Raw genomic sequence first — 24434 nt, forward strand, 5'->3', positions numbered from 1 at the left:
GGGATGCATGAAAGCCAACCATACATTGATATTTCTCTCCCTCTCTTCTTCCCATCCTCTCTAAAGATAAATAAATAAAATCTTTAAAAAATTCTACATAGTCTCACCCTTAGACAAGCAGTTTTTTTAATACATGTTTTGAAATTGAGAGCATACCATATACATGTTCATATGATCTGCTTTTTTTCACTTGAAAGATCGTGGATATTTTTATATTTTCTTTCTTAAAATTTTTTTAAAACTGATTTTTTTAGAGGGGAAAGGAGAAAGAAATATTGATTTGTTGTTCCATTTATTTATGCATTTATTCATTAGTTTTAAAAAATTTAGTTTACTTGTTTATTTTTAAAGATTTTATTTACTTATTTTCAGAGAGAGAAGGGAGGGAGAAAGAGAGGGAGAGAAACATTGGTGTGTGAGAGATACATCAGTCGGTTGCCTCTTGCATGCCCCTAGCTGGGGACCTGGCTTGTAACCCAGGCATGTGCCCTGACTGGGAATCGAACCAGCAACCTTTTGGTTCAGAGGCCAGCACTCAGTCCACTGAACCATACCAGCCAGGGCTTTTCGTTAACTTCTTATATGTGCCTTGATCTGGGATTGAACCTCAGCCTCGGAGTATGCAGATGATGCTCTAACCAGCTGAGCTACCTGGCCAGGGCTGGACCTGTGTTTTCATACGTCTTATATACTTCTGTCCAGAGAGTCCATCATGGGGCCACATCATAATCAAAGTTCATAAGGGCAAAGATCATTTTACTTTTGTACTTTTTCCCATGATGCCTTGTACCATTAGGTAATTTGTGTAAATGACTGCCATATTCATCATCTTTAGATGATATTAAGTATTATAAATTTTGAACAGAGTGTAACTGCAAAAATTAGAAATTGCTAGTATTTTAAAAGAGTATTAAGAACACCCTGACATAAGGTATCAAGCTTAGTATACATTAATTATTATACATTAAAAATGTATACATTAAAAATATTAGAAACATACATGTTTAGCTTTTTTTTAATACTTTATTTATTTATCTTTAGAGGGGAAGGGAAGGAGAGAAGGAGAGAAATATCAATGTGTGGTTGCCTCTTGTGGGTCCCCTGCTGGGAACTGGCCTGCAACCCAGGCATGTGCCCTGACTGGGAATCGAACCGCGGTTGTTTGGCTCGAAGGCCCGTGCTCAATCCACTGAGCTACACCAGCCAGGGCCATGTTTAGCTTTTATGCTAACTGCAAATAAACCAAAGAAAGCCTTTTAATAAAAACTCAACAGTTGCCCTGGCTGATGTGGCTCAGTGGATGAAGTGTCTGCATATGAACCAGAGTTGCCAGTTCAGTTCCTAGTCAGGGCACATGCCTGGGTTTGGGCCAGGTACCCGGTAGGTAGCGTGCGAGAGGCAACCACACATTGATGTTTCTTTCTCTCCCTCTCTTTCTCTCTCCCCCATCTCTAAAAGTAAATAAATAAAAATTTTATTAGAAAAATCTCAACAGTTTTTAAAATTTTGTTGGAACATATTGGAGGAAAAAAATGAATGTTTGGATAAAGAATCCAAACATTTGGATAAAAAAAATCACAGCTTGAGAGTTCATAAAGAGAATTTAGGCATTAGGTCATCCAGCCTATTATCCAATTTATAGCTGTAGCTAAGGCACAGAGAATGTAAGTGATTTGCCCAAGGCCACACACCTTATTTCAGATGGGAGGCCTCCTTGCTTAATAACCCAGTGCTCATTTATTATAAGCACATCCTATTTTTAAAGCCTTTTAAGCAGTGTGCTTAAGAAAAGAAAGGTAAATTAAAAAATACATTTGTGTGCATTTGATAAACACTTGGCCAGTGGCTGGAGACTCTTCCCCGACCTTTCTACCTCATCCTCCGGGTGCGAGTGTGTGTGCACGTTTAGGTCCTTGCACGTGCAAGGCTCCCAGCTGATGGTGTCCTTGTGAAAGTGACTAGCTCCGCTTTCCTGAACCCTAAATATGTATTTTGGTATGTCTGACATATCAAATGTTAAATGTTACTTTAAATTAAAATTTTGCTAACTGAAATATGTTTTCCTTCACCCTACCTTTTTGTTCTCTTGCACCTTTCTGGAAGAAGCGATACACCTGTTGAGGCACAGCGGCCCGTCAACAGTGAGATCCTGGGCCCGAGTTCAGTGTCCGAAAAAGAGCCTGCAAATGGAACGCAGAATCCAGGGCCAGCTAAGCAAGACAAAAATGAGGTGATATTTACTACGCTGAGTGTCTTTTAGAGTTATTCCTTTTGTAAGAAGTAATAGTATTTGCTTGGACAGAATTTATAGAAAGGTTTTCTGATACTTGGGAGTAGGAGACAGAATATAGATGTTCTCACTAATTAGCTTATTTTATCCCCTCTCTTTTAAGAAACTATGTTATTTCTACTTGTCATTTTGTATTTTGGATCATTAGAACAGGTAATGTATTAGCAGTCTAAAATATCCCAGTTGGCACTGATCTCATATATTTGAGGACTCAAGTGATGGAACTCACATTAAACATAGATAGCTTGTGTTTTTAAGATATGTTTTATATTTTACTATTTAGATTTAATGAATAAAAATTGTAACATCTGTAATATAATGTAATACTTAAATGAATTAAAAAAATAATAATACTTTTATTTGAGCTTTTAGAGTTCCAAACTACTTTTCTATGGTGTTTTGGAAAGGAAATTATAAAACAGGATATAAATTTCATCTTTTATGTCACTTAGAAAGGGTGAATATTAGGTCATTCTAATACATTGAATATATTTTTTGTTTTTAACTAAATATTAAGAGTGAAGTAGAAAAAATGCTATTAAAAATACAGATGCATATTTGTACCAAACAGAAGAACCCCAAAATAAATGAATCAAACACTGACAGAGTTGAGGGGAGACATGGACAGTTATGCAGTAGTAGTTGGAGACCTCAGTTCCCCACTTGCAATAATGGGTGGAACACCTAAACCAAAGGTCAGGAAGACCACAGAGGACTTGAACCACAGTACAGACCATCCAGACCTAACAGACATGTGCAGAGCACGCCAGCAGCAGCAGAATACCAAGTGCACGTGCAGTGTTCTTCAGGGTGAACCGTGTGTTAGGACGCAAAACAAAGCTCACTGAATCAAAAATTGTTTAAAGACTTAAAGCATACAGTGTATCTTCTCTGACCATAGTGGAATGAAACTAGAAAGGCTAAATGGTAATGGTAAAAAAAAAAATACAATAAAGATTAAAATTTTAAAAAGTAAAGAAAATGAAAAGAACATACCAAAACATTCATTTCAAACTTATGAGATGCAGCCAAAAGCAGTGTTCAGGGGAGAAAAATATAGCTGTAAATGCCTGCATTAAAAAAGAAGAACAATTCCTGGCTGGTGTGGCTCAGTGGATTGAATGCAGGCCTGCGAACTGAGAGGTGGCAGGTTTGATTCCCAGTCAGAGCACATGCCTGGGTTGTGGGCCAGGTCTCCAGTTGGTGGGATGTGACAGGCAACCAGTTAATTAATGTAGCTCTTGCACTTTGATGTATCTTTCCTTCTTTCTCCCTCCCTTCCTTCCCCTCTCTTTAAAAAAGAAATAAATAAAATTATTAGGAAAAAAGAAAAAGAAGAACACTCTGAAATCAGTAATCCAACTTTATGCCTTGCAGAAGTATGAAAAGAAGAGCAAATTAAGCTGAAAACTAGCAGAAGGAAGGAAGTAATAAAAATTGGAAGAGTGGTGCTGGCTGGTGTGGTTCAGTGGACTGAGTGCGGCCTGCGAACCAAAGGGCTGCTGGTTCTATGCCCAGTCAGGGCACTTGCCTGGCTTGCGGGCCAGGTCCCCAGCAGGGAGGCACTCAAGAGGCAACCACACATTGATGTTTCTGTCCCTCTCTTTCTCCCTCCCTCCCCTTTCTCTAAAAATAAAATCTTAAAGAAAATAAAATGAACATTAAAAGAGTGATAAATAAAATAGAGACCAGGAAAACAATGGAGAGAATCAGTGAAACTAAAAGTTAATTCTTAGAAAAGATTAATAAAATTGACAAGCCTTTAACTAAACTTGCAAAGAAAAAAAGAGAAAAGTCACAAATATGTAAAGTCAGAAATGAAACCAGGACATTGCTATCAACCTTAAAATGATGAAAAGAATTATAAGAGGACTACTATGACTAAGTGTAAGCCAAAAAATTAAATAATGTAGATGAAATGGAAAAATTTCTAGAAACACACAAATTACCTAAACTGATTCAAGAAGTACAAAATCTCAACAGATTTATATCAAGTAAAGAGGTTGAATCAATAATCAAATATCTCCCAATAAAGAAAAGTGCAATCAGATGGTTTTACTGGAGAATTATACCAACTCCTTAAAGCAGAGTCAACACTAATCCTTCTAAAAAAATCTCTCTAAAACAATTTTGTAATGTGTTCTTAGATATGATACCAGAAGCATGAGCAACAAACATAAAAATTGGTAAACTGTTCTTTATCAAAATTTAAAACTTGTACATCAAAGGACATTTTCAAGAAAATGAAAAGCTAGCCTACAGAATGAGAAAAATATTTGCAAATCTCATATCTGATAAGGGTTTAATATCCAGAATAGGCAGGCACTGCAGGCAGACACAGGTTTATTATGCTTCGCAGGCACTGCATTTCCTTACAAGGGGGACGTCTGTGGCGATTCTGCATCAGTAACATCTATTGGCACCAAAAGGACTCTGGAGTGCTGAAGGGCCCAGCTGACAGCATTTTTTTGGCAATAAAATATTTTGAAATGAAGACGTGTACCTTGTTTTCTTTTTAGACATGTTATTACACATTTAATAGCTACAGTACAGTGTACACATACCTGGTGTGTGCACCGGGAGAGCAGAACTGTGCCTGCTTTGTTGCGACTTCTGCTTTGTTGCAACGGTCTGGAACGGAACCTGTGAGATCTCTGAGGTGCGCCTGTCCTACAAGCCCACAACAAAAAGACAATCTGATTTTAAGAAAGAACTTGAATAGACATTTCTCCAAAGAATAGATACAGATGGCCAATAATCACATGAAAAAATGCCAGCTATCACTAGTCATTGGAAAGATGCAAATCAAAAGCACAGTGAATGGAAGTTCCCAACTGCTCGGGTGGTTACAGTCAAAGCAGCGGAAAATAACAAGCGTTGGTGAAGAGGTGGAGAAATGTGCACTCTCATACATTGCAGGCTGGAATCTGGTGGTACTCAACACAGAGCTATCATGTGGGCCAGTAACTCCACTCTTAGTGCACGCAACCTCAGTGAAGGCCAGGACTCAACCGATACCTGTCCATCCAGGCTTGTAACAGCACTGTCCACAGCTGCTGAAAGGTAGAATTCACGAATACCGACCTGCAGGTTAATGGATAAACAAAAATGCTGTATCCATATGATGAAATATTGTTCAGCCCTAACAAGGAATGAGGTTCTGACGAGTACAGCATGGACAAACCTTGAAAACATCATGCTAAGCGAAATAAGCCCATCACAAAAGGAGAAGTATTGTATGATTCCATTCATATGAAATATCTAGACGAGGCAGATTTATGGAGACAGAAAGTGGAGTGGAGATGACCAGGGGCTTGGAGGAGGGGGAAATGGGGACTTACTCCTTCATGGGTAGCACTTCTGTTTGGGGCGGTGACAATGTTGTAAATGTGGTATGGATTGCACATTGTGATGAGTACAATGAATGCCACCAAATGGGACACTTCACCACGGTTAAAATGACAGATTTTACATTTATTTTACCACAAGAAAATTTTTAAAAGGACATATCATTTTGTCTCAGAGTTATTGCTATAAATTATGAAATAGAGGGGGATTATTACTATTTCCTGGAAAAGGGAGAGTGTTAGCTTGAGTTAGCTGGACAAGGCTCCTGGTTAAGTGAGCTGTCTATTATCGTTGGCCAGTTTTGGAGGTGATCGTTTGGTCACATGACCCACGTAATGTGGCCAGACTCCAGCTGGGCAGAGGACTCTTTCTTTGCCAGGGTTGGCCTTCACTATTTGATATTGAAGTCCTGTGAGTGGAGTGAGTGCCGTGCAGTTCTTCTAGCGGAGTGAAGTAGGAATGTTTGGACTGCTAAGTTTAACACACTTATTTCATTAGAAACCTGAGTTAAAATATCGTTTTTGAGGGAAATTTTTATAAGTTGCTCTCTAGAGTAATGTAGTAAACCATTTACATGCTTAAATTAAATGTGTTGAGCAAGGTTAATATCGCGTTTATTAAATATGAATGCAGCTTGTCAATATTTTCTCAAGTAGTGTAGATAGATTCTTATTAGCATTTATCTACATTCATATTCTCTAACCAGATCCCCCTTGTGACCACTGTAATTTGTATTTTCATTTGGGGTTAGTCCAGGATCCGAGATTCATTTTGGTCAGCCTCTTGCTGTGGAATAAAGGGAATGAACTGGTCTGCTTGACCACTAAGATGCATGGATGCTATGCTGTTATTCAAAGAGCAGTGTATTAAGTATTTTCTAGTTGTCAGATATGGCTCTCGGGGTCTTTTATTCAACACTTACTGAGTAGGGACATAGTCGATCATCGTCGGCTCAGATATATCTTTCTAATATTTTTAAGCTCCGCGATTCAACGGAACAGTTTCAAGAATATTACAGACAGAGATTACGCTATCAGCAGCATTTGGAGCAGAAGGAGCAGCAGCGACAGATCTACCAGCAGATGCTGCTCGAAGGAGGTGTGAATCAGGAGGATGGGCCCGATCAGCCACAGAACCTCACCGAACAGTTCCTTCATAGGTTGGTATTTCAGTCATGCTTTTAAACATAAGGGATTTTTAGAATTTTTATTTATTTATTTATTCATAGAGAGAGGGGAAGGGAGGGAGAAAAGAAAAGAAACATCAACGTGTGGTTGCCTCTGGAGTGCCCCAACTGGGGTCTCAGCCTGCAACCCAGGCATGTGCCCCGACTGGGAATCAAACCGGCCACCCTTTGGTTTACAGGCTGGCACTCAATCCACTGAGCCACAGCAGCCAGGGATGAAGACCAGTAACTTTTTAGTATGAAACTTGCCAGACATTATATATTATACATGCATATACTTATTATCTTATGAAACTTTTGATCTTCTATATGTTAGGAATGTGATTAAGTTTATATTTTGAAATACTTAATTTTTATTCATTTTGTAGGTCCATTCAAAAGCTGGGTGAATTGAATATTGGAATGGATAGCCTCGGCAATGAGGTGTCCGCACTCAGCCAGCAATGTAATGGGAGCAAAGGCAATGGATCTAATCATTCTTCCATCACTGGTTTTGCTACTCCGCCCCAAGATTCCAGCCAGAGACTGACACATGATGCTTCAAGTGTCTCCACAAGCACCCCTCGTAATTCAGGGTCAACAAATCACATCCCTTTTCCTGAGGAGTCGCCTCCTCCTTGTGGAAACCAAGTGTAAGTGCTTTGCTTTGTAAAATCTGGAAACGCTAACTTCCTGCTGATGCACGGACATACATATAGAAATCCAAACTTTTCTTTGGAGCCTTGCAAGTAAAAAATTTTTGGAGCTCATTTACCAATCAAATTTTTTTCTAATTTACCTTCAGTTTTCAATATTCTCTTCTACTAACTTGACTCTTTTTTTCCCCAAAGACTTTATTTTTATTTATTTTTAGAGAGAGGAGGAGGGAGAAAGAGAGAGAGAGAAACATCAGTACTTCTCGGGCACCCCCTGCTGGGGACCTGGCCCACAAGCCAGGCATGTGCCCTGACTGGGAATTGAACCAGGAGCCCTTTGGTTTGTAGGCTGGCACTCAATCCACTGAGCTACACCAGCCAGGGCATACTAACTTGTCTCTTAATAGTCTTTATTCCCCTATTTTCCTTTTGCTTTCTTATCAGACCAAGACAATTCTATTTTTTTGTAAGCCATCTTACTGAGAGATGATACTGTTTTAGGCCTTATCTTCCTTCCTTCCTTCCTTCCTTCCTTTTTCTCTCCCTTCTTCCCTCCCTCCCTCCTTTCCTTCTTTCCTCCCTTCCTCCTTCTCTCTTTCTTCTTTCTCCTTCCTTCCTTCCTTCCTTCCTTCCTTCCTTCCTTCCTGTTGGTACCCTTTAACACATCATCTCATTCACAGACTTCTAGGGCACAAGAAGTTGTTTTATATCGTGGTGGAATGATTACTGCAAGACAGTCTTGATGGCTTTGGTCAGGGAGAATTTTTTATCTTGCTATCATAAGTAAGCAAGTGTTAATTTATTCAGGGGGAAAAGTTAAGGAGCATTTATTTAATTGATTCTTGATGTTAATCACCTCTGAGAGAGGTTCATTTGAAAATGCATGACTTCCTTTTGGCATTTGGATGCTTATAGGAATCAGCCATATGTATTTAGTATCAAAAACTCTGGTTTTATACTTAAGAGCATAAGTTTATCTAGTATATGCTTCTTTATTATAGTTCCTATAACACTTGTACATTCCCAAAAGTAGAATTCAAGTTTTAAAATTTAATTTTTATTTGTATCAAAGTAATACACATACATGGTTTAAAAAGACAAATAGCACTTTTCAAGGCTTAATGTGAAAGAGTTTCCTGTCTCTCCCACCTTTGGCCATGATTTCCACTTGCTGTAGGCTGGCATTTTCCACGCAGTTAGCTGTTTCTTTGGCTGTGTGTCTCCACATTTCTGAATAACGCTTTTATTTTTTTAGATTTTATTTATTTTTAGAGAGTGGGAAAGGGAGGGAGAAAGAGAGAAACATCAATGTGTGGTTGCCTCTTGTGTGCCCCCTACTGGGGACTTGGCCCGCAATTGGGCAAGTGCCCTGACTGGGAATCAAACCGGTGATTCTTTGGCTTGCAGACTGGTACTCTATCCACTAAGCTACACCAGCCAGAGCATGCTTCTATTGCAATTTTATTATCCACTGATTCCCTGTCAGTTAGATTTAGCTACTGTACTCCTCACTCACAACACAATCACTTTGTCTACTCCTTTCCAATATATGTCAATTTTTGTTTAAATCGGGTGTTCAGTGCAAATTTTGTAAATGCTGTTTACACCTGGGTCATGTAGTACAATGTGATATGATTACATTTCCTTTTCATCGTACCCTTTGTTTTTCCTGAGACAGGAGTAGCCTCATTTTGGGGGTGCGTGTGTGTGCACACAGGCTTGATTTTCTTAGTATCTGTCACACACGCTCTGCAGGTATTTCGACAGAACTGTACATTTATAAAACACCTCTTAGTACATTAAAACAATGTACAGTACTTTCTGTTTTCCGTTTTTTGCCCCTTGGAGACCCCTGCCTGATTCATGCTCGTTGCTTCTAGGCCGTTGTGTTCAGGCCCAGAGAGTCCTGGGGCTTCCCCACACTGCCCTCCTGGGACTGCCTTTGCCCCTCCCTCGGTCGGGCCCCCTGTGGTTTCAGGACAAGAGGTGCCTCCGAGGGGAGGTTTCTGGGACCTTGCATGTCTGCATATTTCACATGTGATTTGTTAGCATAGGATGGGAATCAGTCCTCGGAGTTTCAAAGGCCTTGCTCTGTTTCACTGCTTTTGCCAAGAAGTCTGATGCCGTTTGGATCTGATCCTTTGTATGAAGCCTGCTGACTTTTCCACCCTGGATTTGGTTTTTTTTTCTACTACTGTATTTTTGGTTTCTAAGCTCTTCCTTACTCTCTAAATTTTCTTAAAATTTTTTTTATAGATCTTTTTCTGGATTCATTATTTCCTCTTAGATCTCCAAGGATTTTAATTATGTCTTTGTAGCATTTGTTTCCTGAACTGCCTCTCTTCTTATAAATTCCCTTTCCTGTTTGTAGTTGTCTCTGGGTTTCATCTAGGAGGCTTTCTTCCAGTATATGGGACTCCTTGGCTGTCCCTAAAGGGTGAGACATTAAATAGATGTTGACTGGAAGGGAGGACTGCGTGTCTGAGTGGATCTGTCCACCTGTTGACCTCACAAAAAGTGGTTAAGTGGAAACGTTGTTTTCTAGTGGGATCCTCAGCTGTCAGTTTCTGGTAGTGCTTCCTTCCTCTTGGGCCAGATGGTTCTCATAAACAGCAGTTCGAGTTCCTGCCTGGGGTAGGATTTCATCACAGCAACCAGGATTCTAGAACTAAGCAGGGGAAAGAAAGGTACTTGCCAGTTCACTATAAAATTTGTAGCCTTCGACTTAATCTCTTTCCTGGAATGACTTCTCACTCCCTCCTTACAACTATGCTTGGTGTCACTGGGTCCAGAGCCATTTCATAAGTGGCCCCTGACAGTAACTTTGGGGACAGTGAGGGTCATTTGCCAAAAACAAACAAAAAATGGAGATTGAATGGATACATTAATTAATTTAGTTTCTGTTTTGATGTTCAAAGTAAACTGTGTCTGATTTTCTGCTCACACAGCTCATCAGAACATTTGGTCATCAAGCCGCCGCTTGGAGATTCTTCAGGGAACCTGTCAAGATCGAGAGGGGAAGAGGTAAGGCTTTGGGGAAGGGGGCTTCCTTGTTTTGACGTGTACGTGCAGCATTTGCTAAGGAATTCTTAGCTCAAAGAATGGACCATGCTTAGAAGTAATCGTTACTGTTAATGCTGGAATTTATCTCAAGGTGGTCGAGCTTTTACTGAGGGAAGAGGCTGCCTCAGAAAGCACGTTTCAGAGCATTCCTGTTAATGGCCCGAAGTGAGCTACGGCTGTGCACTGCCCTCTGAGCCCCGCAGTGCGTCCGTCCCCCTGGCGTGCGCACTGCCATCATCCCTGCACGTTTTCGCTTTGGGACCAGACCTCCCTCCTAACCAGTGCACAGCCTGCTCTGTCTTACTTTCCGCAGTTCCCAGTTTAACCCCACAGACAAACTCATTATTTCAGGTGCTAAAGGGGCCGCACAGGTAACAAAGACGAATGAGGCCGACTTTGTGTCAAATACGTAGGAATATTTGTTTGCACAAACAATAATGCTTGCCTGGTGTGTACAGTTCTTTCAATTTTCAAGAAAAGCTAGAAATGTAGATTTTTACGTGAACTATTTTTTTATTTTTATTTTTTTTTTTATTTTTAATATATTTTATTGATTATACCATTACAGTTGTTCTATTCCCCCCTTCAATCCCTTGTGAACTATTTTTTTAAATGGCAACAAATTTAAAAAGTTTAAAGCACACTGGAGAAGAACAAATAAGTTTATTTGTGGCTCTGCCACTTCCAGTGTAAAGCAGATCTTAGTAATTATTATTAATGTGCTGTAGACCATTTCATCAGTCGTTCCCCTCCCCTCTTCTCTTATCTGCCCATGCTATTCATTGTTGGGCAAGCAGTCACATTTCTTGTATACGGATTACTAGAAACTGTAGCATTTCTGTTGGGACAGGTCCATACAAATAATGTAAGGATTCACTCAGTTACATAAGACAAATATGGGCCACATCAGGCTGCCCCTACCCCCCACGAGGATGTATCGCACGAATACACTAAGGTTTGGGTGTTGAACGGCATAATCTCCTTGTTGACGCAGTCACAGTGGCCCCAGAGCTCTCAGAGGCAGCCCGAGCTGATGTGGTTTCCCTCCGTGTGTGAACTTGCTACCAGACTTCACCAGGACAGGGGCAGGCTGGACTTGTTGATCGGACCCAGTCTGGCGGTTCCTGTGCCAGGTCCAGTCGGTCCTGGTCAGGGTAGCAGGGGGGCTTCAACCCGGGATTCACTAGTTGCAGGAGTTGCTAAAGCTTCGGTGCAGAACCGCTTCCCTGCACCTGCTCCAAGTGGGCGGTGGGCAGGTGGGCGGTGGGCAGGCGGACGGACAGTTGGGAGCAAACAGGAGGCTTGAATGAAGTGTTCTTATTAAATTCATTTTAATTTAAGGGACACTATAACAGATGTCCCCAGTTTTTGCCCCTTGCCCTCTTCCATTCAGCTCCCACCCCTCTGAGAAAAGTTAAAATCATTTTTACAATTTGAAGAAGGGCTTTTCACAACTTCAGTTTGAAATATTAATGTATTCATTGCTCCACATAATGGCAAACTCTTTTTTACCCTAAAAGTGTGAAAGAATAGTCCTCTCTATCCTTCTTTTCAAAACACAAAAGATGTCTGTTGTCGTAAGAGTGAGATGTGGGCCAGATGTCTCCTTGGTGGTTAAGGACAGCTCATTGTGGGGACGCGTATTCTCCTGTTTTGTCACAGTAAGTGAAGAGACACTTGAGTGTGTCCTCGCTGCCTCAGCTTGGTTTAGCGAGGAGTAGCAAACCGTGGAAGATTGGAGTTAATTCGGACTTGCCATTTAAAAGAACATGTGATTGTAGGGTGTGGGCATGGAGTGAATAAGACCGTCCAGGTGAATGTAAAGTGGGACAAAGACGAGTTCTTTCATGGGGTGACTCTCGCACTCCTTCCTTCCGTAGGACGACAAATCAAAGAAGCAGTTTGTTTGTATTAACACGCTGGAAGACACACAGGCCGTCAGAGCGGTGGCTTTTCACCCAGGCGGTGGCTTGTACGCTGTGGGTTCAAATTCAAAAACTCTGAGAGTGTGTGCCTACCCAGAGGTCATCGACCCGAGGTAAGGGATAGGTGGCTTGTGTCGGTCCCTTTTCCAGAATTGTCCTTCAGTAGTGTTTACTTTCTTTTCCTTTCCTTTTATTATGTTTTTTATTTTTATTTTCTAATACTTTTTTAAAAGATTTTATTTATTTACTTTTAGAGGGGAAGGGAGGGAGAAGGAGAGGGAGAGAAACGTCGACCAGTTGCCTCTCGCGCACGTCCCTCCCAGGGACCCATGCTGCACATGAGCCCTGTTTTCGGGACAAGCACAGGAAGGCTGGCACCCGAGTCCGTCAGCCTTCTCCGGGTTGATGGGCACGGACCCTGGGATGGGGCTTCTCTACATCCTGGGTTGGCCAAAAAGTCCGGATGGTTTTTTCCATAAGATGAAAGACACGTTTTTCATTTTCACCAATACCTTTATTGATTTGGATATTCTGAGTATGTCAGTTATCTCCCACATGGTATAACGGTGATCGTTCTCAGTTAATGTCTTGATTTGATCGCTAGCAGCCTCAACTGATCTGCCCGACCGGGGAGCATCGTCCAGGGAGAAATCTCCAGCACAGAATTTCGCAAACCACTTTTGACACCTTTGATCAGTCACAGAACCTTCTCCATACACTGCACAGATCTTTTTTTGTGATTCAGTTGCGTTTTTATCTTTCTTGAAATAATAAAACATAATATGCTGAAAATATAGTATATTTTCTTTCATCATCAATATTAAAATGGCTTCACAAAAATTTACAAATTTTGATAAGTTTTTAAAAAATGCACACTGATATGACAGCTTCCACAATACAATCTAACAAAATTGTTTCCAATGAAGCTAAAGACAGCTAAGCACTACTAAAGCCATATTACGGAAAAAAAGAACAAACTTTTTGGCCAACTCATTACTAAGGAAGCAAATAGCTTAGCTATATGTAACCTCATAGAAGACTGAATTTGAAGTTCTTTGATTTCTCTCTTTCTCAATTCACTTGTTAAGGCTTTTACTATCAAAATTGGTGTCATAAAGATCATGAGCTTTGGTAGATTTTGCGATTAGAGCAATGAATGTCACAAATGGACGGCTTTTCATACCAGTAGACAAAAAAGCAAACAAAATAAGCCAATAATCTTAAAAATTTCAATATAAAAAGCAATACACATTATATATATATTCCAGAATTGATTTTAACCACTCTTAAGTCTTTTTTATTATAATCCTAGGTTGGAGAACAGGGGGGTGAGGTTGTTTATTTGCATCTTGGGCTGTAGCTCTCCATCTGAACCCAGAGATTCAGGCTTTTGGACTGCAGGAGCGTTTGGACTGGGAAAGGGAATAGGGCTCCTGGTAGGTGACGTGGATCGAATTCATTCGCGCTCCTCGCGTGCCCTGGGAGTGCACGTGAGAGGATAGGCAGAATTCCAGGTCGGGGCGTGGAGGCCCTGCTGCCTGTGGAGGCAGGGCCACGGTGTGGCTATCTAGGGTTATCCTGACCTTGTGCTACCGCCCCTCCTTTTGGTATTTGTTATGCTGCACAGATGTTTCATACACTCTTTGTGAAGGAAGTGATTTTTATGAAAATAAATTAACAAATTTTGAGCTCGTATGTGCTAGGTACTATTCTAGGATTTGGGGGTAGCGGTGATGAAATCAACATGTTCATAGACTTCATGTCACTCCTGGTTTAGTGGGGAAGGTGAGCATTATGCAAATAAGCACAAACAAATGTAACTATACGTTGTGTTAGGTGTCCCAAGAAAGCAGTACAAGGTGTGGTAACAGAAAAATGGGGATTTGAGCCGGCTGGGGACTCAGAGAGAGGATTCTTTGAAGAAGCGGTCCTAAAGCTGAGCTCTCAGGATGGGTAGAACCTAACCCTAGCCAGGGTTAGAGAAGGGACAGCATCCCGAATAGAGGGAACACGCCATGAGAAGGAGCTCGGCTTTTTGAGGAGCCGAACTGAGTCCAGGTTGGCTGGGGAGCTGTGAGCTGGGTTGTGATGACGCCACAGGTAGACATGAACTAGGCTGTGAGCCGGGGTGTGATGATGTCACAGGTAGACATGAACTACAGACTGCAGAGCTTATGGCCATTTTGGAGTTTACCCTGGGTGCCCTGGAAAGCTGTTCAAAGTTTTGAGCTGAGCAGTACTGTGACTTAATGACATTTTGAAATACTCAGCCTGGCTGCACGTGGGTCAGGTGACCATAAGGGTGGAGGCTAGGAGAAAGGTAAGAAGGCTGCTGTTCCTGAAGGCTGGTGTGACGGCAGTGGGGACAGAGCGGGATGGACGGAGGGAACATCCCCTTAAAGAAGAGTCAGCAGACCCAGTGATGAATTGGGTGTGCAGCTGAAAAGAGAATCTTTGGATCTGATCTATTTTCTAGATCAATATAAGGTACCTTCTGGGCACTGGAGATTTATCAGTCTGTAAGCAAATTCCAAAGTAGAGACCAGTACCCTGAAATGCAGTAGTTTTCCAGATTTTTGTCATACCGCTTTATCCTTTTTGTTTGCTGGGTTGCTAAAGTATTTTCGGGTAGTTCTTGGCTATGTCATTTCACCCCTTAGGGTGCGTCTCTAAAGGCTTGTGCGTTTTCTCACAGAGGCCTGATGTTGTCAGCGCACTTTACTGTACACGGTAGTCATGATGACACTCACCTGGCCCGATTTTAAACTCGGGCGGAGCTCTCGAGTCCTTTATTTTTCATCCATTCCTTGCCTTCCCTTAGCCCCAGGCGATTGCTCAGATTATATGTTTAATAAATACTTCTTTTTTTAAAAGAGGCCTGGCTGGGTGGCTCAGTTTGGAGCCTTGTCCTGTGCACCCACAGGTCGCAGGCTGGGTCCCCAGTCGTGTGTACGGGAGGCAGCTGATTGGTGTTTCTCGCTCACGTCCATGTGCCTCCCTCTGTCTTCGAAATCAATGAACATACCCTAGAGTGAGGGTTTAAATGAATAAATACTTACTGTACTTCTTGAGTTTGGAAACATTCTTAGCTCTTGTTAAAATTATTTAGTGTTTCTGAGTTAAAATCCATGAAAACATGTGAAATGAAGACTTTTAAAAAATCCTGTTTCCTATGTGGACTGATATAAGAGTTAGGTTAGTAATAATAATGATTTATAATTTGACTTTTGGGTTTTAAATATGCTTTATTTCTTCTAAGATTTTGAAAATTGTTATTAATATATTCTCAGATACTCTTTTTGCTCCCTCCCTCCAGAACAAGCAGCAAGAAATTGAAATGTCTTTATTTTTTTTCCCAGTGCACATGACGTCCCTAAGCAGCCAGTGGTGCGTTTTAAAAGGAACAAACACCATAAAGGATCCATTTACTGCGTGGCCTGGAGTCCCTGCGGACAGTTACTGGCGACAGGGTCGAATGACAAATATGTCAAGGTGCTGCCCTTCAACGCAGAGACGTGCAATGCGACAGGTAGGGCCCGAGGGCGGAAGCAGCCGCTCGCCAACGCATTTTCACCTCTTCCCCAGGCTGTGGCCCTCATAGCTCTTTAATAGAGCTACGCCTGTACCGTCTTTAATAAAGTCTAAGGATGTAGCCGTAAGAATTTTCTTACATTCTGGTTGCTTAGTTGTATTCATCAGGCATATTTTTTTCAGTGAGTTCTTATAGGTGGCCAGGTGGTGTCTAATACCTAGAAAATTATCGTTATCAGAAAAATGACTTGTTGGCAACCACCAGCATTGTATTGACACACATTTTCTAGAGCGTATCTGTCTTCTCGTTCATTTCCTTTGGGATAAAAGACGAGAAGGTGGCTCTCCACGTAGCTCCGGTTTAGAGGTGATGACTGGACCAGTATTTGGATTTCTTGACATTTTTTTGCTCGGTCAAGTGAGATTGGTTATAGTATCAATCCCTAAGTACAGATATAAATCACACCCCTCCGCCATTGCTCTTGGCCAGTCCTGAGGCAGTTTAGCAACCTCGAGTTACCACAGTAAGTTGAGCAGCATCTTTTTGTTTTAATTCCTACTGCTGTTTCAGGACCGGATCTGGAGTTCAGCATGCACGATGGGACGGTCAGAGACTTGGCGTTCATGGAAGGCCCGGAGAGCGGCGGGGCTATTCTGATCAGCGCCGGGGCGGGGGACTGCAACATTTACACCACCGACTGCCAGAGAGGGCAGGGCCTGCACGCACTGAGTGGCCACACCGGTACGTGACGTCCATCCATCGGGGCTGCCCTCCCTTTGTCCAGCCTGCGCACTCCATCAGTGGGGTGTAGTCCGTCAGACGGATTTCTCCACAACAGAAAACCTTTTTCTCTCAGAAGGTTAAATCATGTGCTCTAGGTGACACAGCGATGATGGCTAACATTTCCCTGTGTGCGAAGCCCTCTGCTCATGCCCACAGTTCCTTTACTTAACCCCACAACAGCCTTGTGAGGCAGGAAGTTTTACCTCCGTCTTACACATGACAGGGCGCACGACTCGCCCAGTGTCTCACGGCAAATGTGGCAGAACTGAACTCCGACCTGAGGTCTGTCTCTGCCACAGCTGGTGACCCAACCCCACAGTCCTGTGCTTCCGCAGGAAAATGTGCTGTGACTTTAAATGAAAACATTTTTTCATTGCTAATTATAATGTCCTAAAATACTGAATAACCAAGAAGGATTAAGTTTACTCGATACGGCTTTGATGTGTGTTTTACTGAATTTTAATATATGTAGCATATATATATATATATATATATAAAATCTCTATGACATTATGTATTATGTAAGCAGACCGTCATATGCCCAGGAACGAGGAGTTCGGAGCTCGGAATGTGTTACAGAAAGCTGCTCTTCCACGGGCTTGACTGAGGATGTGATCTTTCGTAGGACATATCCTAGCGCTTTACACCTGGAGCGGCTGGATGATCGCATCCGGTTCCCAGGATAAGACTGTTAGATTCTGGGATCTGCGAGTACCAAGCTGTGTTCGGGTGGTCGGCACAACATTCCACGGAACTGGTGAGTTGTTCTGGGCTTTACGTGAATTTCGATGAGAAAGGAACCGTAAATCGCACTTACGTGCTTCCTCTGCTCTGCAATGTATGTGATAAAAAGCAACAGGAACAGCAGTAAAATGATACTGGGTATTTTATGGATTACTTTAAATTCTTTCAAAATGCTCTTAGCTATTACTTTATTTGTAAAAATAATATTCATCTTAGGAAACCAAGGCTCAGGGAGATTAAGTATCATGCCTTAATTATCCCATTAGCAGGGTCATTTTAGAACTCAGAACTTGGCATTAGAAATTATATTTTTGTTTTGTTTAGTTTCTGTACACTCACCTTTAATGTATCGCTCAACTCTCTCCTGGTTGTCTAAATTATGTTCAGCTCCTTTTCTCTCATTGAGAGACTTCAATTTTTTTGTTGGCTTCTCTCATGCAACATTAGTGTCGCCCTCTCTTCCGAATCTCTCCGTCTCCACTGCTCTGTTAAACATACTCGACAATTGTATAGAACTGTCAATGCCCCAAGTTCCTCCGTTGAACTTCTTCCCCCCTCCAGCTCTGACCCTAAGTTTTCACTCCCTTTCTTACCAGATGTCTCAGGATTCTTGCCTACAGCCACTGCTCCCCATCTGCTCAGCCTCCATCTTCAGCCCTTTCTAGTCTGCCCTCTGCTACAGGCACACCAGGAGAGCGGCCTTTTCCAGGTCTTCACATGTCACGTCATTTTTCAGTCCCCATCTGACCGCAGCTCTCGGTGACACGCAGCAGCTGACCTCTTCTCTCCTTCTCGGCTTTCTAGTCTTCTTTTTCTTTCCTGGGTAACTACTTCTCTGCTCACCCTCTCAATTTGGGTGTTCCCTAGGGCTCAGGATTTTGTTCTCTTTCTTTCTCTAGATGAGTGCACCTGTTCCCCTGGCTTTAAGTATAAATCATCTGCTGACAGATCTTAAATTTTTATCTCTGCCTGGCTGGTGTGGCTCAGTGGATTGAGTGCTAGCTTACGAACTAAAGGGTCACTGGTTCGATTCCCAGTCAGGGCACATACCTGGGTTGCTGGCCAGGTCCCCAGTAGCGGGTGCGTGAGAGGCAACCACACACTGATGTTTCTCTCCCTCTCTTTCTCCCTCCCTTCCCCTCTCTCTAAAAATAAATAAATAAAATCTTTAAAAAATTTTTTATCTCTAGCTCAAACTTGTTGCATGCCAAGCTGATGTTTCGGACCCACCTAGTTGACCTCTCCCTTGGATCTCTCACAGGCCATCTCAAGCTACTTTTGAGGGGAGGGGCCCCGTTCCATGGTTTGGTTTAAGCCATACACAGTACCACCTCCTCATTTAAGTGGTACCACCCACAACATTGCTCACGTCAGGAACCTTGGCATCTCCCTGGGGCCCCTCTCCTCCCCTCTAGTAGCCAGTCCATAACAAATCCTATTGTTTTAGCTTCCAACACCTATCTTAAACCCACCTACTGCTTTTCATCTTTATTGCTGCCACTCTAGGATACAGCCCCATCCCTCAACTTCGCCTCTGCGAGAGCTTCCTTACTGTGCTCTGCTCCTCTTCTGACCCCTCCGGCCTGTGGTCCACACGGCAACCGGAGCACATGACACCTTCCCTAAAACACCTCATGTCTCCTCGTTGCTCTGAGGTTAAAGTGCAGGCTCTTTATCACGAACCACGAGGCCCTGCTTGATCTGGCGCTGTGCGCCCTTCTAGTCTCTCCTCTGACCGCTGGCATCTTTCTTTCAGTTCCTGGAATGTGCTGGTCTTTCCACCTGCAGCGAATTCTCATGCTGTTCCCTTGGCCTGAAATACTCTTCCACTTGTCCTCTCGTGATCAGGTCCTTCTCATCTTTAGGTCTTTGCTTCAGTAGCACCTCACAAATATATTAAATTGTGTATTTGTCTACTTTTTATTGCTGGTCACAAAGGCAGCAATTCTGTGTTCTATTTCCAGAGAAGATTTAGCACCTGCCATAGTGCATGGTCCAAGGGAGTAGTGATCTCAGAACTCTGTGGAATGAATGAACCTGGATTTCTTCGGCACCATGAACTCTGCGTGTGTAAATACTAAACTCATTGTGTTTCCCCTGCAAATTCGTTCTTTTCCCCATTTCCCTGGTTTTTGATAATGCTTCTCTTGTTTCCGCACACAACTAGATTTGAAATCCAGGGCTCATTTCCACTCCTTTTTTGCCCCCATCCAAGCAGTTACTTGCCCAGATGGTGATTCTTTATTCGAATATTTTCTGAAGTCTGTCTTTCCCCATTCAGGCCCTTATTCTCTGGTTACTCTATTTTTATCTTGTCTGCCAGTGCCCTCCCTTTGATAGCCTGTCCATTTTAACTGATGCACGTTCATGCAGGTTAATCTTCCCCGAGTCCTGCCTGGACGGCGCAGCTCTCTTCCCCAGAACCCTGCAGCGGCTTGTCCCTGTGCACAGGGGCAGGCCCACACCCTGCGGTTCGGCATTCAGGATGCTCGGGGGTGTGGCTCCGAGCCCCCTTTTACGTTCACTTGTTAAACCAAGTCGCCGCAGCCCGACTAGGCTTCCTATCCCTAAACATTTCATACTTTCTCCATAAGTGTTTTTATTTATGTCATTCTTCCTGACCCTGATAGCCCTCCTCTTTATAAAAACTTTGAGCAAAGGTATTTTCAGTTACGTAGGTAATTAAAATCAAATTACTTACATAATTAAGTAATTAAAATGACATGTGTATGTATTAGTTACATAAGTACATAATTAAAGTTAAATTACTTATGTAATTAAAATGTAATACACATAAACACCCCCCCGTACTGTTTATTACTCTTCAAGATCTAACTTCTATTTGTTTCTTCTGCGAAGCCTTCCCAGGCTGCCTTAGTCTAGAGCCGTGTTCTTCCACCTCATTTTCATTACTTCTCCAGCTAAGGAGAACAACTGAAAGGTCTTTCTAACAAGAGAAATTCAATACTGAGAAATAAGATTTGTTGGGTAGAGTTGAGCTTTGGAGGGCTATGAACTGTTTTTTTTATACACATTTTTTAAAATTTAGTTACTGTTCAAGTACAGTTTTCTTTTACTCCCATCCCAGCCCACTCACCCCCGTGCTCCCTCCCTCCCTCCCATTTCCACCCCCCTTAGTTTTTGTCCATGTGTCCTTTACACTTGTTCCTGTTGAACTGCTGTTAATGGTTAAGAAGTTATTGTCCCCGAGAACCATTTTGCTCCCCGCCCCGGGAGCATTATTGCCCCATCGGAGATGCCCGGTCTGCAGTTAGGGCTCAGCCTATGGACTCAGAGGTCGCTTTCTGTGCAGTGCCTGTTGGCAGTTAGCCATGTGCTGCTTAGAGACGTTTGCTACAGTGTGCCCTAAAATATATTTTGCTATTTAACTTCTTGTTCTCCCAGCTAGACTGTGATGCGAGATGGGACTCCACCTGGCCCCTCCCCCGTGTTAGGAAAAGGGGCTCATCTAGTGCACTGTAGGCAATGCTTTCCCAGGGGGTTCTCCCAATGGACAAGAGAATGGGCTTTCTCATGTCTCACAGAATCTTGCTCCATAGCTTTCCCTATAAAAGGTGCAAGTGTTTACTGGTTGGCGGTTAATTTGGGGTTTCCCGTGACCGAGCAGTGTGGGCAGGCTGCATCACGTTTTTAGTGTGTGGCTCTGAACAGTGAGCTGCTGCGGTTTAGTGCTGTTGACCCTTCCACATCGCAACTCCTCCCCTCCTGCCCTCAGGCAGTGCGGTGGCATCCGTAGCCGTGGATCCCAGCGGCCGTCTCTTGGCCACTGGGCAAGAGGACTCCAGCTGTATGCTGTACGACATCCGAGGGGNGGCGGTTAATTTGGGGTTTCCCGTGACCGAGCAGTGTGGGCAGGCTGCATCACGTTTTTAGTGTGTGGCTCTGAACAGTGAGCTGCTGCGGTTTAGCGCTGTTGACCCTTCCACATCGCAACTCCTCCCCTCCTGCCCTCAGGCAGTGCGGTGGCATCCGTAGCCGTGGATCCCAGTGGCCGTCTCTTGGCCACTGGGCAAGAGGACTCCAGCTGTATGCTGTACGACATCCGAGGGGGCAGGATGGTGCAGAGCTACCACCCACATGCCAGCGACGTGCGCTCTGTCCGCTTTTCTCCCGGAGCCCACTACTTGCTGACGGGGTCCTACGACATGAAAATAAAGGTGACGGATCTGCAAGGTGAGGTTGGCCTCTGCCCTTGGCCTCTTTCCTTTCTTCAGTCTCTTCTACTCTATTTGGGACTGACTCTAAAACGTTTTCAAATTTTAGTTTTAAGTAGTTACTAAGGAAATAACTGGCACTGTATTGAGATGATTACAGCAAATTATTAAATAAATTGATTAGCCTTATTTTTATTGTTAAATAGTTTTAAACATAGTTAAAAGAATCAACATTACACTGAATCACTTTGAGTTCAGTGATGATGGATAATGAAATATGCATTTGTGTATTCTTTGCTCCTGCTTTAAAAAACTGAGTGTGTTGCCGTAGCTGTGGCTCACCTGGTTGGAGTGTCGTCCCATACACCAAACTGGTGGCAAGTTTGATCCCCCAACGGGGCACATGCCATCTTGGAGGAAGGCACCTGTTCTACTCATCTCCCTCTCTCTGTCCCCAGTTGGTATACAGATTTGCTTTATGAATGTTTAAAAATGAAACTTTATACTGAAGACATAATTACAAAGGTTACAAACTAAGTTTTTTTTAAGCCTCACCTGAGGATATGTTTATTGATTTCAGAAAGAGGAAGGGAGGGAGAAAGAGAAACATCGATGTGGGAGAAACATCAGTCGGTTGACCGGGGATCAAACCCGCAACCTTTTTGGTGTAAGGGATGGCACTCTAACCAGAGGGAATGACTTTATTTTAAACAAGTTAAATTTTTTTTAGAGAGGGGAAAGAGAAGTAGGAAGAGAGGGAGAGAAACATCTGTGTGAGAGAGCAACATTGGTCAACCAATCAGTGTTCATCAATGTTGCCTCTCTCCAGCGAGCGTGTGCCTGGACCTCGAATCAAAGGGTGACCAGGTCAGCAGGTGACCTTTTGCTTTGCAGGGTGACAGCCAGCCACCGAGCCACACCAGCTGGGGCCAAACGAGTTAAGTCTAAGATGGCTGTCAGGCGGCCAAGGGAGATGTCAAATAGCTATTTGGATACTAGTCTGCGTAACTTAGGTGAGAAGTCAAGGTTGCAGAGGAAATGTGTACATCATAAGTATGTAAATGGTCATGTACCATGATACTAGATGGAATTTCCTAGGGAGTGAGAGATAAAGGGAACAAGAAATCTGAAGGCTGACTCCTGAGTGATACCGAACTTTAAGTCAGCAGGAAAAGAGACACCTGCAGAGGAGCCTGACACTGAAAACAGGGAGAAGCCAGCTGGATACTGCTGACAATTAAGTGTTCCGTGATTTGTCCCTGTTTAAATCTTTCAACGTATTCCCTTAATATAGTATAGGATTTTTATACTGTGATGTCTTAAAGGAACAGGAAGTCTGTGAAACCTGAACCTTTACTCGTTTTGTATTGCAAATCAACCTCTCCTCTTTTTTAACCTAGGAGACCTCACGAAACAGCTCCCCATCATGGTGGTGGGGGAGCACAAGGACAAAGTGATTCAGTGCAGGTGGCACACCAAGGACCTGTCCTTCCTGTCATCCTCTGCAGACAGAACTGTGACCCTCTGGACTTACAGTGGATAGTGCCCCCAGTGTCAGTCTAGGCATTGAAAGCCGGGGACTTAAACTACTGAGTTGTGACAATTCCACATTTGAAGGACAGACTGACAGGAAGTGGCTTAGCATGAAGAGGCCCCTGTGACCTGTGCCCCTTGGTAGGAACTGTCGGCCGTGTTATTCTGCAGTGCTTTCGTCTTCCACGCGAGCGCGTGCCGCTGTGACCTGCTGTGTGTCGTCCCATTGCCAAAGTCTTCGGCAGAGCTCTGACGTTGTCAGTGTGCCCTCCAAGTTGAGGTGGATGGCGTGTTTACAGTCTAGTATTAAAGCATTCCTTGGTCTTTGCCGAAATAACCGTTTTATATACACATTGAAATTGAACTGTGTTTTAAGCATATTATTACATGTAACACAACCAAGTTCTATACAGATTAATTAAACATAGGTGTCCAGAAATGAATTTTGTTGTTCTCAAAATCCCATGATATTCTATCACTTACCAGCTAGAGGTCAGAACTTTATGTCTCTTGAAAGTTATGTGGTTGTTTTCACTGAGGATCATTCTGGAGTTGAAAGCTGGATGGGAAACTGCTTCTTAGTTCATTAAGTGGCATAGGCCTCTTCTTTTCTCTTAACCAGGGATATAATTACTATTTTGTCACATTATTTTGTTTCAGGCTTCAAAGGTAAATGTGTTTGCTTCAGAAACTTGTTAAGTTCAATTTTTTGAACGCAACAGGATACCTCCCTCCCACACTGCGCTGCAGTAGCAGCGCAGTGGCGGGGGTGACGCGGCCCTTGATGGTACCGTCCACTTCCTGGCTGGCATTCTCCTCTAAAAATGACACCTTTGCCATAGACAATAGCATGGCTTGCAATGCTATACCTGCATGATAATGTAAAAATGGAAATTTTAAACTTTGCACTCCAAAAGCTTATTTGGATTTTTTTTCTTGCACTGTTTTATGTACTGCAGAATAATGATTTTATTTCAATGGCATTGTAGAGCCTAACACTTAATGTATCTTTATTTTCATATTGTACAGTAATTTTACTTTAAATTATTAAATAGGCTATTTTATTTATTTCAGATGCAGTTGAATTGGTCTTAATTATTGAACTGTCTGTGCACTGTATGTAGCGAGCATTTCTAAGCTATCTTACACAAGTTGAAAGGGTAATAGAAGTGTAACTGTGCTATTATTTCAATAAAGACCTCTTGGTACCTGAAGCTGTT

The 24434-nt window shown here is 42.7% G+C and overlaps 1 protein-coding gene across 5 annotated transcripts in view; it reads left to right on the top strand.

The window, feature by feature from the left end:
- Positions 1-24434, top strand: part of WDR47 (WD repeat domain 47) — a 46349-nt gene extending 21915 nt beyond the window's left edge. The window contains exons 6-16 of one of the 5 annotated variants that reach the window (XM_037050423.1): positions 2104-2230; positions 6619-6797; positions 7193-7456; positions 10408-10483; positions 12403-12560; positions 15807-15976; positions 16544-16720; positions 17388-17519; positions 21243-21328; positions 21568-21700; positions 23082-24434. In XM_037050423.1, coding sequence (XP_036906318.1) covers positions 2104-2230; positions 6619-6797; positions 7193-7456; positions 10408-10483; positions 12403-12560; positions 15807-15976; positions 16544-16720; positions 17388-17519; positions 21243-21328; positions 21568-21700; positions 23082-23224 — 1645 coding nt within the window. In that variant the 3' untranslated portion in view covers positions 23225-24434. Of the gene's footprint in view, positions 1-2103; positions 2231-6618; positions 6798-7192; positions 7457-10407; positions 10484-12402; positions 12561-15806; positions 15977-16543; positions 16721-17387; positions 17520-21242; positions 21329-21481; positions 21701-23081 lie in introns of all 5 variants that reach the window. The other 4 variants (XM_037050426.1, XM_037050424.1, XM_037050427.1 and 1 more) reach the window with 4 other exon arrangements.

This window comes from Sturnira hondurensis, unplaced genomic scaffold, assembly GCF_014824575.4.
Source record: "Sturnira hondurensis isolate 20B ecotype Veracruz unplaced genomic scaffold, ASM1482457v3 Scaffold0006799, whole genome shotgun sequence".
NCBI classification, from domain to species: Eukaryota; Metazoa; Chordata; class Mammalia; order Chiroptera; family Phyllostomidae; genus Sturnira; species Sturnira hondurensis.